Below are 15,206 nucleotides of genomic sequence, written 5' to 3' on the forward strand. Positions count from 1 at the left end.
TAACAGTATCTACACAAAGTCTGCTTTAAGCTAGCCTTCATGGGTTAAACACAACTGATTTCCATCCTGCAAGAGAGATGCTTCCTTACATACTGTTCTCCAATCTCTCACTGAATTCAGCTGTACTTCCAGTCAAAAAAAAATGGGATTTGGAATATGGCTTGGATTTGCAGGCTTTCTTGATGTTCTTACATTGTGGCTAAGTAACTGCTGGCCTATTAAATACTACTTTATTTGATCATCTGACCCCTAGTCTATCTTCTAGCTCAGTGGAATCCCTTTAGGACAGATACTACCAATCTAATGCAAGGTATCCTGGAGTGCTGCACACGACAAAAGCAAGCAATCACTAATTTGGGATTTGAGCTGACTGTTTCCACCATTCCAGACTAAGAGTAACAGGATCTCGTTTGCAGATACATATTTAAATGCTTCCAGCTTAAGATTTTTCAGATATAGTTACTTTATGAGCAATATCTTTGGAGTTTAACAAATCTGGTTTTATACACTGGACTACTAGAAGCATACAATCAAGTTGTATCAGTGGGATGTTTCTTTTACACAGCAGTAGATTCTGAGATCATTGCACAACCCTTACCTGCCCTGTTGCATAGACTGTTTTAACGGACCCTCGTAAGCACTGCGTACAGTTTAGAATCACTACTTTTCGTTCAGTTGCTTTCTTCAGTTCTTCCAGCAAGTCTTCTCTGTTGTTTGGGGCATTGCCACTTCCGTAAGTTTCAAGTACAATGCCCTCAATTGGAGGCTGAAGAAATGCTTTTACCTGTTTAAAAACAAGTCAGGAAAGAAAGACAAAAGATGTGTTTAAGTCACATTAAGATTTTCATGTACGGCACAGAGTTTTTAAAAATGGTCTATTCTTGTTATAGTCTTACAGACTCTCATGCCTTACAGTCTTCTCATGTCCTCTGTGCTCCCCATTTGCAATAACTGGAACTGTAGAATAAGCTTTAAAAAAATGAGAATTTCACTCTTCAGCTTCCTTTAAAATTCCTAGAGGGACAGATTTTAAAATAAACTATTTTCTACAGTCATGACCTCAATGTGAAAAAGGATGCTATTGTTCAAGTGCTGTTAACAGGCTATACTGTTGCACCATGGTGGAACAAAAGGGTAGATTTACACTTAAGAATTAAATGCAGAATTATTAATTGAGATTAGAACCCCCACCCCTGCCCAGATTTGTTACTTTAGCAAAGAGTTTTGTTAACAAATGTCTGCCTAACTAAGAGAGAGAGTGTCTCACCTTTCAGGAAAGAACATTCTAATGCAGCCTGGAGTTTTTTTAACTCAAAACTCAATTGGTTTAACTCAAGGTAGAAAAAAAAGGAGGCACTAATTCATTCTGGGCTGGTTGTTAATGAGGTAGCTATTGTGGTTCACTGTAAGAGGAAGCCTAGCAAAGTCCTCTTCCTAGAAAGATGTATTTTACACAACCTAGACGTTTCCTTGCTGATCACATATGCTAAATGCAATACACTGTAAGCCCCCATGAGGCTAACTATGCAGTTGGAGTTTTATTGCAAATATACCACCCCTCTGCCTTTCCATCTGTTCATATTCACCTAAAAAGAATGGTAATATAATTGAGGAGTGCTGCTTAAACTACTGGATTCAATTTAAGATGGCAACAGCCACAAAAGACCTGTCAATTTAATGGAACTAATATTAGACAAAAATATAAAGACAAATCTACCTAAAACCACAGTTCTGCAAAATAATTTCTAAAGGCAAAAAAATCCCACTTCTCATTTTCAGCAGCAAAATCCCACTTCTCATTTGCAGCTCTGTATGAATGCTGAGGGTCATGTTAACCATCAGTGTGAGACAAAATGAACCTTAAAAAAGAAGCATGAGCTGTACTCACAGCTCCCCTCCTCCCACCATATTGTGTATTCCTTGACAAGATATCTATTAATATGCTTCAATATGCAGCAAGAGAGCATTTCCATGGTCACTGTAGCCTGCACCTGTCTAGAAAAGCACACTTGACCTATGTAAGAGCCCTGACAAGAAATAAATTTTAAGTTTCAGAGCCCAGTCGGTTTAGACAAAAGGTATTTGAAAAGCTTTTATCAATAGTTTATGGCATATGAAAATAGTCTTTGAATGCTCTGATATTCCAAAAAACATTTATCAGAAGACGACAGATCCTTTCCCTTCCCTCCAAAACCCCAACTACTGCTATAACAATGCAGCTTCCCTACTTCTGCTAACTAATCAAATATTTGAGCATCACTTCACCCACTTCCAAAACGAAGTGGTGACACTTACAGCAGCAGCAGTGATTCCTGGGAAGATTCGCAGAAGCCCAACATTCCTGTTCATATTGGTGTGAACTCGAAATTTCTTTTTGGTATTGGCTTTCCATACTGTTTCCCAGTTTACTGTTAAAGAGAAATGGCCTTTTTAATTTAATATTAAGACATAATATTAAGTACACTTGTAGCACTTCATACTTACAACATTATCTTTAAAACTCTTTCTTATGTAGGGGATTCATGAAAGACAATGTATTTTTGAAAAGAGGAAATAAAGGCCCATTTAAGACAGCAGCCATAGCAGCTGATCTAACACACCTTATTTATTAGGTACCGCAAAATATGTCTTCAAAGCCCACATCCAGGACAGGCTCAACTGTGTTAGTTTTAGCTTTAATTCTAAAATAGTCTAGATTCCAAGACATATCAGTATTGCTCATCAATATTTCTAAGTTAGTGCTCTTCAAGGAGATATTTAATATGTATACTTCAATTTAATAGCATTTTATAGCAAAGACTTCCAAAATGGATATTTTAGTTCAATGCCCATTAGTGAACAGGATGATCAATCAGACACAAAGCTGTATACCTCTACTACAACCTCTTCAAAAGAGAAGTCTGATAGCTTTGAAAAGCATCCAAGTACTAGACCTGATGGGTTCACGATGTTGAACGTGTCCTGTTAGTGCCAACTCTCCCAGTTCAGAGGGCTCAGAAAGCCTCAACCAACAGAGCGGCATGCAGGTCTCGCATAGGTGAGGTATTTACTTGTCACGCACTGACCTGAACTTCATTGTTATGTAGTTGGCCTGATAGCAGCCTGGATTCATGTTTAGAAAACAGACCTTCATCTTCCCAGACATAGGAGATGACAAATGCAGTTACTGTTGCCGCTAATCACCTCCAGAGTTTATTAGGTAGTTACTAGCGATTAAATAAAATAGCAAGGATTCAATTAACTCCGATTACACATTTAGAGCCAGAAGCCAGCTGTTTAACTAATAGTTTGTTTATGTTGCATTATTAGAAGCAAAAGTCATGCATTATTGATTTCAAAATTTTACTACTTCAGTGTAGAGGTGCAGCATTGGTAGCACTGATGGCTCCTACAAGGCAGCGGAAGAGGTTTAACAAACAGCTCAGAGCATCATGCTTCAATGAAAGTAGACCATGCTGTAAGGCTACCTGTTTCCCCATCATGATTTAAGCTTTTTAGATTTTGGAGAAACTCCCAAGCAGCAAGACAGATAAAAGATCTGCGTGCATAATACTGACTTGCTTTCAGCCATGCGGAGAGTTACTCATACCAATTACTGCTGCAATCTCTTGCAATCAGCAGACAGCCATTTGCAAGAAAATTCAGAGTGCATTTAAAAGCCTCCATTGAAGCCTACTCTATTGCCCCATTACCAGAGATAGTAAAAAGTACACAATCCAGGACAGAAAACAGCAGTCACCTATAACACTTCACGAACTTTCCCTTCCTGTCGTAGTGTCCTGTCAGCAACTAGAGCCTCTGTAGGTCCTTTCTAAAAAAATACTGTAAGTCGTTAAACAGGTCACAGGCAGTTGGCTTGGCATCATGTCTGTCCAACCAGCCACACTTCAGCACATGGATTCCTAATGATCTGGGAATGGGAGAATAGAAATATAGACCATTTCTACAGTTTCTTTCTTTGTGCTAAGCTGGCCAGCATGGTTCTGAACCACCTGGTTGGATTTAGTAGTTAGCCAAATAGCTCTCAAAGGCCTCCATAAGCTTTCCAGAGTGAGTTAGAGACCTGCGGGAGCTACACAGGTGAGTGCAGAAAGCCGTGCATTTGTTCTGCTTGAGGTTCATCGGCCTGGCTAACCACGTTCACTCGTGAGCACTGTGCTTTAAGAAGCAGCAGTGTTTAGCAATAAATCCAATCCTTTCAACCTTCTAACACGCAGATTAATTCTTTAAAAGCAGCCTCCTCTATAAGAAGGTATGGCAATAAAATTGTATCAGAGCTTTCTTTCCTTTATCCTCCATAAGCTAGGAGTCCCTGCCAAAACTTCACAAATGCATACTACTAAGTTTGGCAACTATTAGCATCCCTAATGCCTGTAATGAACTTGAAGAATGAACTGAGGAAACCTGCCTTGGCATGGATCACTAAAATATTGCCAAAAATAGAAGACCAAGGAGAGAGATCAGAGGATAGGTTCAGAAGTCAGACCTATACCAGGCCTATACCTGTACTCTTGGAGTACGCTCTACCAAATAACATATCATCTTCAAGATAAATGCATAGTACAGTGATGTAATTCCGAACCATATTAAAAAAAAGAACTAAAGATTGTCCCTGAGTTAACATTCTCTTGGTCATGAACCTCATCAGCCTATATAACGTGCTCGGTACTGCAGACTCCACAGATGTCAGTTTTCCATTAGACAAATGAGTCTAAAAAGCAGAACAAAAGGCAAGTGTGATGCAAGAGCCAAAGACAAACAAATATACATAAAAGCCTGACTTCATCTCAGATTTATTCAGAACTGTTGTAAGTGAGGCAGAGCGCCATGCAGGGGAAAAAAAAATTTAGAACACACCCTTTGCATCCTCCATCTCAAAGATTACATCCACAAAAAGGAAGAATATTTACGTCGCATAGCTAAGTTCAAGCATCTTCACTGTACTGAATAAACCAGCTGTCTTGCAGCCTATAGTCATACCACACAGAAATCTTCTTTTTGTTAAATAAATTAAAAAAAAAAAATTAAAAATTAAAAAACCCCTTAGGAATCACTAACAGTTCGTAAGTAAGAAACTTATATACAAGCAGGTGAAGTACAAAAAGCTGTATATATCAGTGTTCATAACAGTTTTTCATCCTATGAATAAGAGTGACTAATTAGGGATATTCAGTTTTGGCACAACACAGAGAACTGTAACCTGTTCTGACTTGGATGGCCTGTGCTTGTAAAAAGTTTAACTGATATAGTGTACTACATTATGTAAATATGGATACAAAGCTGAGGAACAAACGTAAGCTAGCTACTGGTCTTGCACAGCAGAAAGTTTTTAAAGCAATGTACATAAAATAAAGAGGTAATGGCTATTTATATACTGTATCCAAAATGGCTTGGGATAGAAAAGATTGCATTATTGAAGGAGACTGCATTCAAGACACTAAGGCCTTTTGTTTATTCTTCCATACAAAACCATCACATAAACAATACTCTGCTATTTCCAATCTCCCCCTCCCTACCAAACACTACAGCTCTTAAAATTACAGCTTAAAAATACATCCTTATCTCATTCACATTTATTCACACACACACACACACACACACACACAGAGATAACTACGGTGATAGGGTTAGTGTGGAAAAAACATCAACCTGACTTAAAAATAAAATAAAAAAAGAGAAGCAGCTCTAAACAGTCTAGAAAACACAAAACCCCCCTTTTTTTTAAACAGCGCCTATGCCACAATGCAGGTTTCAACTTATAATGGGAGAGAAGCAACTAAAAGTGACACCTCCCTTAGGAGTGGTGACTGAACTCCGAGTTATGAAATCAAACAAGAAATACAGCTTTTCATGATTGCAGAGCTCCAGACAAACAGCAACGCTTTCTTCTCATCCTTCTCTGCAGGGCTACGGGTGAGCCCTACCATTATATAAGCTGCCCCGGCGTTCATTACAATTCATGGCGGCAGCCAAGGGGTGGGGAGCGCAGGCCAACCTATGGGTGCAAATTCCTGAAGGAGGCAAACAAACATAGACCCCCTTTTTTGGCAGTTTGTTATAAAACAATTGACACACACCTTTTGAAATGAGTATTTAAATTTAATGGTGTCGTTGCGAGAATCAACATGCCTACTTACAAGGGGGGGAGGACCAAAAGCACTTCAGTGAAGAGAGCTGGCATTTGTCTTCATACATGAATGACTTGGGCTTTTTACTATAAATAACCAGAACTGCCTACCAAGACACAGACTTGGCCAGTGACGAATAGCTTCTCTCTAATGAGACTGGTGGGTAGACAAGCCCCAAAGGGCCTTCTAACCTTCTGCTGCTGCTGTACCACATCTGCATGCACAGTCACACGGGCTCTGTTCGTCCCCTACGGAAGTTATGTTTCTCATCATACGGTCCTGTACATGTCCACCACTCCCAGAAGTTACATGCATGTGGGATGAAGAAAGTCCAGCCATGGTAACAAAGCAAGTTTCATATTTGCTTCATTAGGACAGTAGAGAACAGAGGAGACTAATCAGTTTTGAAATATATTGAGACTCTTTACACATTTCAAGTGAAATAGTCCTCCTTGTCCCTCCTGTTTTCAAAATATGAGAAAATTAAGGCAAGGTCTTTTATTTGATAAGCTTTAAGATCTTAGAAATATTTTTGGTTATTCCTACATTATCCATTTCATACAGAGATTTCTGATTCTGCTGCAAAAGTATTTTCTATCGGCATTGGGTTTCTCACTCATCTGAGGAGTTTGCTAGAATGTTTCACTTCTCACATGACTGTCTTGTGCTAAATTGAAAGTCTTGAGGAAGCTGACACACCGCCCATCTAAAACTGGGTAACGGGACTCTTAGGTGTTGCTAACACAGTTAAGGATCTGGCCAAGAACACAGCCAGTTGATGAGATCAGAAATCCACTGGGAGCCTCATCTGAAGGAGGAACAGGGTAAAAAACAGGTATCAATAATGAAGAAGAGTGCTGCAGCTAGGGAAGCGAAGGGAAGGGGACTAAGCTTCTCCCTCGCCTCTCTGGCTCTGAAGTAGATCGTTGCTTTTATATGGTATGCCTAGCCTGAAACAGCATCTCCTCTCTTCATTCCTGCGTACCAACCCATGATCGCAAGCTCTTATCCCATTACACTTCCCACTCCTTCCATCTTGTCATCTCTCCCCCTCTGCTTCTCTGGAGTTTTCATTCCCAGGTTCATTAGAACTGGGAAGCCTGAGGAAGAGTTTCTGCACATGGCCTACGCCTCCTGGCATCCTCAGGCTGCTCTCCATAATGCTGAAGCAGCAGGAGTCAGCCGTGTCTACAGTCAGCCCCGTCTACAGGAGCATTAAGACATATTATACAAAGTAATTTCAAAAAAAAAGTTAAAAGATGCTAGATTTGTTTGATTTGTTTTTAAAAGCCCCAGGTGGTTCCTTGTCTCCATGAAAGCTTCATACGAGGACTGTACCAGGAAACTCAAGGGAGACAGCAATGTTTCAAACAATTACTTTGGACAAAATAAAGCAGCACTAGTAGATTGCCCATACTATAAACTATGTTTTTTCAGAATGAAACAATCCTTCAATACTGACACCGTCATCTTGGATAAATGATGTTACCCGAACTGGGTAATCAACTGAAACAAAAATAGAGCCTATCACACCACCAGTTTTAAAATCAGAAATCCCCAGTGATCTCACTGGGGCATTCTACTGAAAAGATAATGGGACCCAAATATGGGCCAAGGGAAGTACTTAATAACTTGCTCATTTTTCTACTATAGACAAGGAATCACAAAACAGTTCCTTCAAATCCAGGAGAGAAATAGCATGCAATTTGCAGCTTGATTTCATTACTGATCAGTCAGTAAACAGAATTTATTTATGCCCTGTTCGATGCAGTTCATAAAAACCCAAGAAAGAAGATTCTCCCCACTTTACTGCAACAATCAACCGACAGCATTTCTGTTGATTTCAGATACGCCGTATTTGACACAGCACAGTAATACGACAGTCGCAGACTCTCTACCTGAGAGATGTCTTACGGACTACTACAGTATTTCACAGGCTTCCTCAGTTTGTATCTGGCTGCTACAAACACAGCACTTTGATCCTGAAACTTGGTTAAGTAACTCCCTTCATTAGGTGGAAGGGATAAGTTTATTTTTCCAAATCGCAGAATGTCTCTCTCTCTAGTAGTAGAAACCATTCAGAATGGCATGCTGCCTGGCACAGGGCTAGAGCTCCTACTGCCACTAACAGCACCTAGCAAAAGAATTCAGGAACCCCCTCTCATTTCTTATTTTTGGAAATAATGGAGATTGTCACCAAGTCCTACACATTTTTAATACACCTAACCTACCCAAAAGCAGCTCACATAACATGTTATATTTTTTAAACTGTCCTTTAGTACGTTTTTTGGCAACTCCTCATTTGGCTAGTCTCCAAATGTGTCTCTCTTTTCCCCTCTCCAAAGAAAGGGTGCCGTTTATCCAAGAACAGACATCAGCACGTTAATGACTTTGCAAACGGGTACTGAAATCTTCATGTACTTTTTCTTCTCCTTAGAAAACAGACACACAGAAATTATAGGGAGTCTGAGTAAGTTTGGGGAAAAAAAACTTCACACAGCATATTCTAGGTCTGCCGTTTTCAGTGTGCTTGCAGTTTAGACAGGTCCTAAATATCCAGTAAAATATCTTACACAATTACATGCATCAAACAGAGAATCTGTTGAAGCTGCAAGTACTCTGCAATGACTCTTTTGCCTGATTTTGGAGCCCAGCATCGTCATTAACGAGATTAAACTCTTTGTTCTTTCAGTCCTCACTCCCTCATTTTTATCTTCAGAACAAGCATTTTCATGACACAGGGGCAACATTCCCTCTGGTTAGTCTGGATCTTTAGTCAAAGTCAGCCTAGCTCACATCTATAATCAATAGATAAATGCAGTTGAGTCACAAATTCTCAGTCTTACTAACATTTAAACAGTTTCAAAGCAGATAAAGTGGAGTCAAGCTACAGGGCTTTCAAAGATATTTGAGTTTAAAAACAGCATTTGAACTACATAGGCACAGATTCTTTTCAGCTAGAGTTCTATTGCATGTGGCATAAATTACAAGGCTTAAGAGATGATGTTGCTTACTTGTAATATCAACCTCAGCATTTGCAAGTGGAGGCAGGTTAGGTGAGGAAAAGGCATTGAAACTCCCAGCATCCACCTTAGTCACCCTATTTCCCCTGTACAGTTTATTATAAAAATACAGGCACACCTGCAAGACAAGTAAAGAAACAGGTCTATGAATAAGCCAGTAATTAAAAGATTCAGTAGATAAATACTGTAGTCTGTCCTTTATAAAGTGTTTTCTAAATCTTTAAAGCAACTCAGAGGCTAGTGGATGTTTACAACTCTTACCCTTTCAAAAAGAGTTGGCACATCTGTCACACATTGGTTTAAGAATTTAAGAACAAAACAAGTTAAGAACTAACTAGTTTCGTAATCCTCTCATGAGGCATAGTCTAGGAGACAGCAAATTTGCCTGAGTCCACTTCAGAGATAGAGGAAAGAAACAATGTGGACTTTTTAATAAGTTCATCAGTTGTATCTAAATTCAGAGTCCAAAACCTTAACAAAAGGCCTAGTGAAAATGAGGATAACTTTCAAAAGAGTTACCACACATAAATAATCAGGTTCCTTCTCAATTCCCTTAAAGTTTGTCAATTGGAATTTGAAGGAAAAGAGATACCTCAACGTTGTTATTAGTTATGAAGATCTTGGCCAGTCAGGTATTGCTGTTTTTTTACAAGAACTGGCTTTGGGAGCATGGCAGAAGTGAAATGAGGTGTAACCTGGCCAGTTTTCTCTCTCATTTTTGGGCTGCACAGCACCAACATCTTTAAAGGCAGGGTGCTGAGACCATGGAGGTACTTCCATGTCCATTAGGTATATCATCCTCGACACTTCAGGAACTAGAACTAGAAGACACTCCTACCAGTTCTAGAGCAACTTTAGAACTTCCAAGTAAATTTAAAAAACTGACTTACAAGTGTTTCAGATCCCACATGTTTGCAAGGGAATCTCTGATTTCAAGTCTGCTGCAAGCTACATTTCAGACTTGATAGTCTTTATAGATTATGTATGGGCAAAATGGGATATGACTCCTGAGAAAATGGCATGTGCTTTGCCATGCAAGTGCCTGTTCCTCAGTGGAATCCATTTATCTTCCTCTTTAAGTGCAATTCCTTACTGCCCACCAGATATTTTGAGTATGTAAGTATGTGCCCTGGCTAGAAGGAGAAAAGCAGCTTCTGAGATGGTCTTCACAGGCAAACAGACCTCAGGAATCACGAACTGCCCAGCAAAGAGCAGTGCCCCCAGAAGGTTGGCTCGGCCATCATTCTGCAACTCGTATATGGGCACCTGAAGAGCAGAGACTGAAATTACATCCTGTCCCTTATGCAAAGCCTACACAGCAGAAAAGAGTCCAATTTATGCAATACAAATACATGAATAATTTATGTAACAATGATTTATGACAAATAAAGTTTCCTTCTTCATCAAAACTATTTTAGACTGTAGCAGATGGCAGGGTTTCCCTCTGTTCTTAACAGACTTCTATAATTTAAGTGCTTAAAAGCTAATATAGAGATTATTCTAGTGTGATTAAGCAGACTAAAAGACTGATTCAGGAAAAATACAAAAAATAGAAAGCAGGCACAGTTAAAGTGACTGAGCATAGGAGAAGTGATTGTACAGAGGAAAAGCAATCACCCAGATCATACAGAACTGCCACTATGTGCTTCACAACAGCTCTCTTGCACCATCTTTCCTCATAGTATAGAAAAACTGAGCCAGCAGGTTATTATCGACAGAAAAGGATAAGATTAAAAACTGAATGATGACTTCCATGCCTTTTCAGATTGCCTCTTTATTAACAGAGAGTCAGAGCTCCTTTCAGCAATGAAAAAAAAAATCACATGCTCAATTGCTAGATCATATGTCAGGCAGATCTCCAAGCAATAAAGCCAAAAAGTAAGTAAAACCTTGAATATGATGTACCACAACTAGACTGCCCCATGTCAAGACAGTAAGTGGGAGCCTACTCCTTCCTAGACTTTTGTATTTTGACTTCAAATAGACCACATGTGAAAGGGAAGTTATGAGATGGGGGAGGGGAATTTTACAGTGCGATGTTTCATCTCTCTTTTGTGATTAGAGCTGTATTTTACGCTCAAGCAAGCTATTCTAGTAAGACAACCCCTCCCCCTCAGAAAATATGCAAAGGGCTGATCTCCAGCTAAGAGAATGAAAATTAATAAATGTAGTCTTTAGAGAAAAGGAAACAGACCATGTTAGATGCTTTGTGGAACAGAAATGATCAAAAATGCATCTAATGCTTAGAGATTATTGAAAAAATTATAAAGAATGCAACGATGAGTAACATAAGACGAGATAACAACTGATGAAGTACAAAGTAATAAGCTTCAGGCTTTAAAAGAAAAACAGACAGCTAACAACCAGCAGCCACCTGAGGCTGGAAAGATGCTTCTCTTATAAACCAATTAATACACAATGGCCAATGACAGGCTCTTATATCTTTCTCTGAAGCATCTGGCCCCAGTCATAATGAACTACTGGTCTGATTAGGTACAGAGTTGTAAAGTCATTAATTGTAAATTTTGGGGCAGGTCCTCAGCTGGTGAGCCTGTCAATTCTCACTAATTTCTATCAGCACTGTGAGCATTCACCCTGGCCCAAGGCCTGCCCTGCACTACTAAGCTATAGTGTTAATCAGGATACTACCTAGTTTTGCATATAAAAATAAAAAATGAGGCTTCTGACTTCAACTTCAAATGAAGTCCATTACCTGAGATCCTGTCAGAACAACAGTTTTACCCAGGTTCTCACACATGAAGGATAAGGCTGAAGCTGTATAGGCCATGGTATCAGTGCCGTGAAGGATCACAAAACCATCGTACTTTTCATAGTGCTCCTGGAGATGGAGAGACAGTTTTCACATTGTTAGAGCAATGCATTGGCATCAGCAGTGAGGTACATATTGCATTACTTTCACTGATGCAAGCAACAGCATAATACTTTAAAGGGTACTACACACAATTCCTCCTAATGTTATCCTGTTTTCAGTTTAGATACAATTAAGGGTTAATAGGACACCAAGCACTAGAGCCAATAATTCTAATTATGGAATAGTCAAAGAGATTCTTCTATGTATACATATTAATGCAGCATTTTTAAACCAGAAGACTGCTAATTAAGAAAAGCTTAGCAATGGCTTTAAACAGGAATGTTAACATATGCAAATTAGTCATATAGTCTGATTTCTTGTTGCCGCTTTTATTTTAGGGATTACACCATTTACAGGAACAGATTAGGCAAACCAAGGCTATCATAACATATAGAAAAACCAGTCCATTTAATCCGGTGGCAGACAGGCAAATTGCCAGTGTACGAGTGCCCTCTTCTGTTGAAAAGTCATCCTTTCTGTAGCAGTATGTGACTTCTGCAGCAGAAAGAGGTGAAGAGGCTTCCTGTTGTTCGTTAATGTACATACACGTGCTGGTTTTTGAGAAGTCCCTTAGACTATCAGGCATGTACAGATACAAAAAGGAATTTTATAATAACTTTAATCTACATTCAATTCCACACAGGAGTCTTTCTAATGCAAAGCCACGAATTGCACAGTTCATCTTGTTGGAATGAAGTCATCTGCTGGCTTTTGGAGGAAAAAGGAATTGGTTTCTCTATTTTAAAAGTGAATTAAAATTAAATTTAATTTCACTACTTATGCTACAGTAGGCACACATGCCTGGCATCTCCTGATAGTAAGGTCACCTCCAAACTCACCTGCAGATTTCTACTTGTCCTTTTGCTATTTCTTCACTGATACTCGTGCCTACATATTCCTACCTACTGGAAGTTTCAGGGGATTTCTGCTTATCTCTAACAAGTTAGCCAGCAGAACAACAGCCAGTGTTGCAAGATCTTTCTGTAGGCCAAACTACAGTGTGATGCAAAAAGCGTGCTGCAGTTATTCACCAATACAGTAACAAGGTAAGTAAGTTTCAAGAAGATCACAGAAATACCCACTTGTCCTCTCTAACTCAATCAGTACGCTCACAAATATTTTCAGCCTTATGAACCTTATTAGATGTGAAAGAACATAGCTTGGTTTAAGCTTCATAATGTAAAAGATCAGGTTGGCAATTAAGGAGATATCCCACAGAAACATCTTCAGAATGTTTCAGTCTGGAAAGTCATCAGCACGTTACAGCTGTGCCAAGTACGTGTCCAAGATGAACACAAAGTGGCAGAGTCTATACATAAGCCGGACAGTTGAAGAAGGTTTTTTTTTTCCCTTCTCAGCACTTTTCACTTGGATTACATGAACTGGATATTTTTATATACAGAGAAGCTGCCTTCTGTGTACAAGAAAGAAACATTTTTTTTTGTAATAAAATTAATATGCCATTAAGGAAGAAAGGTAAATTCTCTCCTGTTCAGCATGGGATTGCTGCCTTCTACTCTTGGCCCTGGACTTTTCGCAGCTGCATCCCTGCTCCATCCTCGAGGCTCTCCACCTATACACCAGCTCTCTCTCTTCTCTGCCCTGGCAAGATGCACTCGATAGGAGGAGCATCATCCCTAGTTTGGTGGTTTCAGGATTAGATGACCTAAAGGTGAAAGACTGTTACCTGAATCTTCAGTATCATTCCCTGCATTATTATACTGTTCACATGCATTGCTACAGCTTGGTTAAGGAAGGAAATTTACACTATAAAGCCCACTATCGCAGAGCGAGCAAGAGTGGAAGAGCAGTATCTTACCAGGTTATTTATTTCTAACAGCTATGTATGAATTCCTGGTGTGAAGTATTTGAAACGTTTCGCATTTCTACTTTCTTAAAAGCACACAGCTAAGTTCAGACACAGGGACAGAAGCAAAGAAATACTGATTTTTTAATCTAGAGAAGGATGTAATGAATGTATCTATATGTGCAGAAATATCTAGGGCTTTAAACATTTCCCAGTGTGGGAAACCTAACCATGATAGCATTTTTTCTACTGGCTGCAAAGCTAAAGCTAGTCAAGTCCGCCTGTGTCCAGAGTAAGAAAGGCATAAAGACATGAAATTATTTTCTACGTCAATAGCCAACTATTAAGCTATTTGAACACTCAAATGATGTATTAACTAAGTAACCTTCAGTTAAGTCACCTACACCTAAGGAATTTATTCAACATTTTTGGACAGTGAATTTAAGTCAGTGTTTTAGAACATATCAACCTACATATTACATACCTTATTCAATCATAGCTGCAATTTTCCTATTTCTTTTCTCGTACAGAATTATGACACAGCTTATCATTGGAAGAACTATATAACTTCAATGAGTTTGCAACATTTTCAAAAGGAAAAAAAAAATCAGTAAGCCTTGTAATCACAGTACTTGTTACTTTGCAAGTAACTAAGCAAGGTACATAACATTTACATTTTAAATAAATAAATATGTATCTATAGCACTACTGAATATTTTTATCTTGCTAAGTATACTAGATATACCGCTGGTTTTGTTTAAGCAACAAATGAATTCTTATCCCACACCATAGTACCTCAAGTTTCTTTGCAATTTTGGCCCAGTCCTCCGGCGTCATGTTGGAAGAATCAAGCAGTGGTGAGAGCTCCAGGATTGTGTAAAAAATTCTTTTGTTTTGCTTAGAGACACTATGAAGAAAGAGAATTGGAAAAAAAAATTCTTAGAGCTAATATCAGCTCATCACTTCTGATTTTTTCTCTAAATCAGTAGTTTTCACTCTTCTCCCCATCCCCCAAGTCCATGGCAAAAAACCAGTCTTAAATTTAGAACATTAAGTTCCAAGTTTAGAAGTTCATGGCTTGATGTGGTTTAAAGCACAAATCCCTAAATTTAATTTAATAATAAATATAATTTGGGAGGCGGAGAGGGGCTGGCAAAACTAAAGACAGAGAAGAAGAACACAGACTTACTTTGTTTAAGTTTGGAACTGAGTTCTAACAAAAGTCGATATGAAGCCTTAAGGTTTAAAAATGCTTCATAAGCTATTGAGAGGAATCTATAAAGCTCCCAAGGTTTATAGGGGGTCAACAGAAAAGTTGCAACAACTTTTTGATCCTTTGATAAATATAAATAGATACCCTATAAATAGACACTCTT

General features: G+C 38.9%; 1 protein-coding gene across 1 annotated transcript in view; it reads right to left on the reverse strand.

The window, feature by feature from the left end:
* The window catches only part of ASPG (asparaginase), a gene marked incomplete at its 5' end in the record, with an annotated part of 41,485 nt that overhangs the window by 23,126 nt on the left and 3,153 nt on the right, over window positions 1-15,206 (reverse strand). The window contains 6 exons of the mRNA XM_009572678.1: window positions 599-784; window positions 2,296-2,408; window positions 9,143-9,269; window positions 10,334-10,417; window positions 11,865-11,990; window positions 14,626-14,737. Of these exons, the coding sequence (XP_009570973.1) occupies window positions 599-784; window positions 2,296-2,408; window positions 9,143-9,269; window positions 10,334-10,417; window positions 11,865-11,990; window positions 14,626-14,737 (748 nt within the window). The remainder of the gene's footprint in view (window positions 1-598; window positions 785-2,295; window positions 2,409-9,142; window positions 9,270-10,333; window positions 10,418-11,864; window positions 11,991-14,625; window positions 14,738-15,206) is intronic.

The sequence above is a fragment of the Fulmarus glacialis genome, unplaced genomic scaffold, assembly GCF_000690835.1.
Source record: "Fulmarus glacialis isolate BGI_N327 unplaced genomic scaffold, ASM69083v1 scaffold990, whole genome shotgun sequence".
NCBI classification, from domain to species: Eukaryota; Metazoa; Chordata; class Aves; order Procellariiformes; family Procellariidae; genus Fulmarus; species Fulmarus glacialis.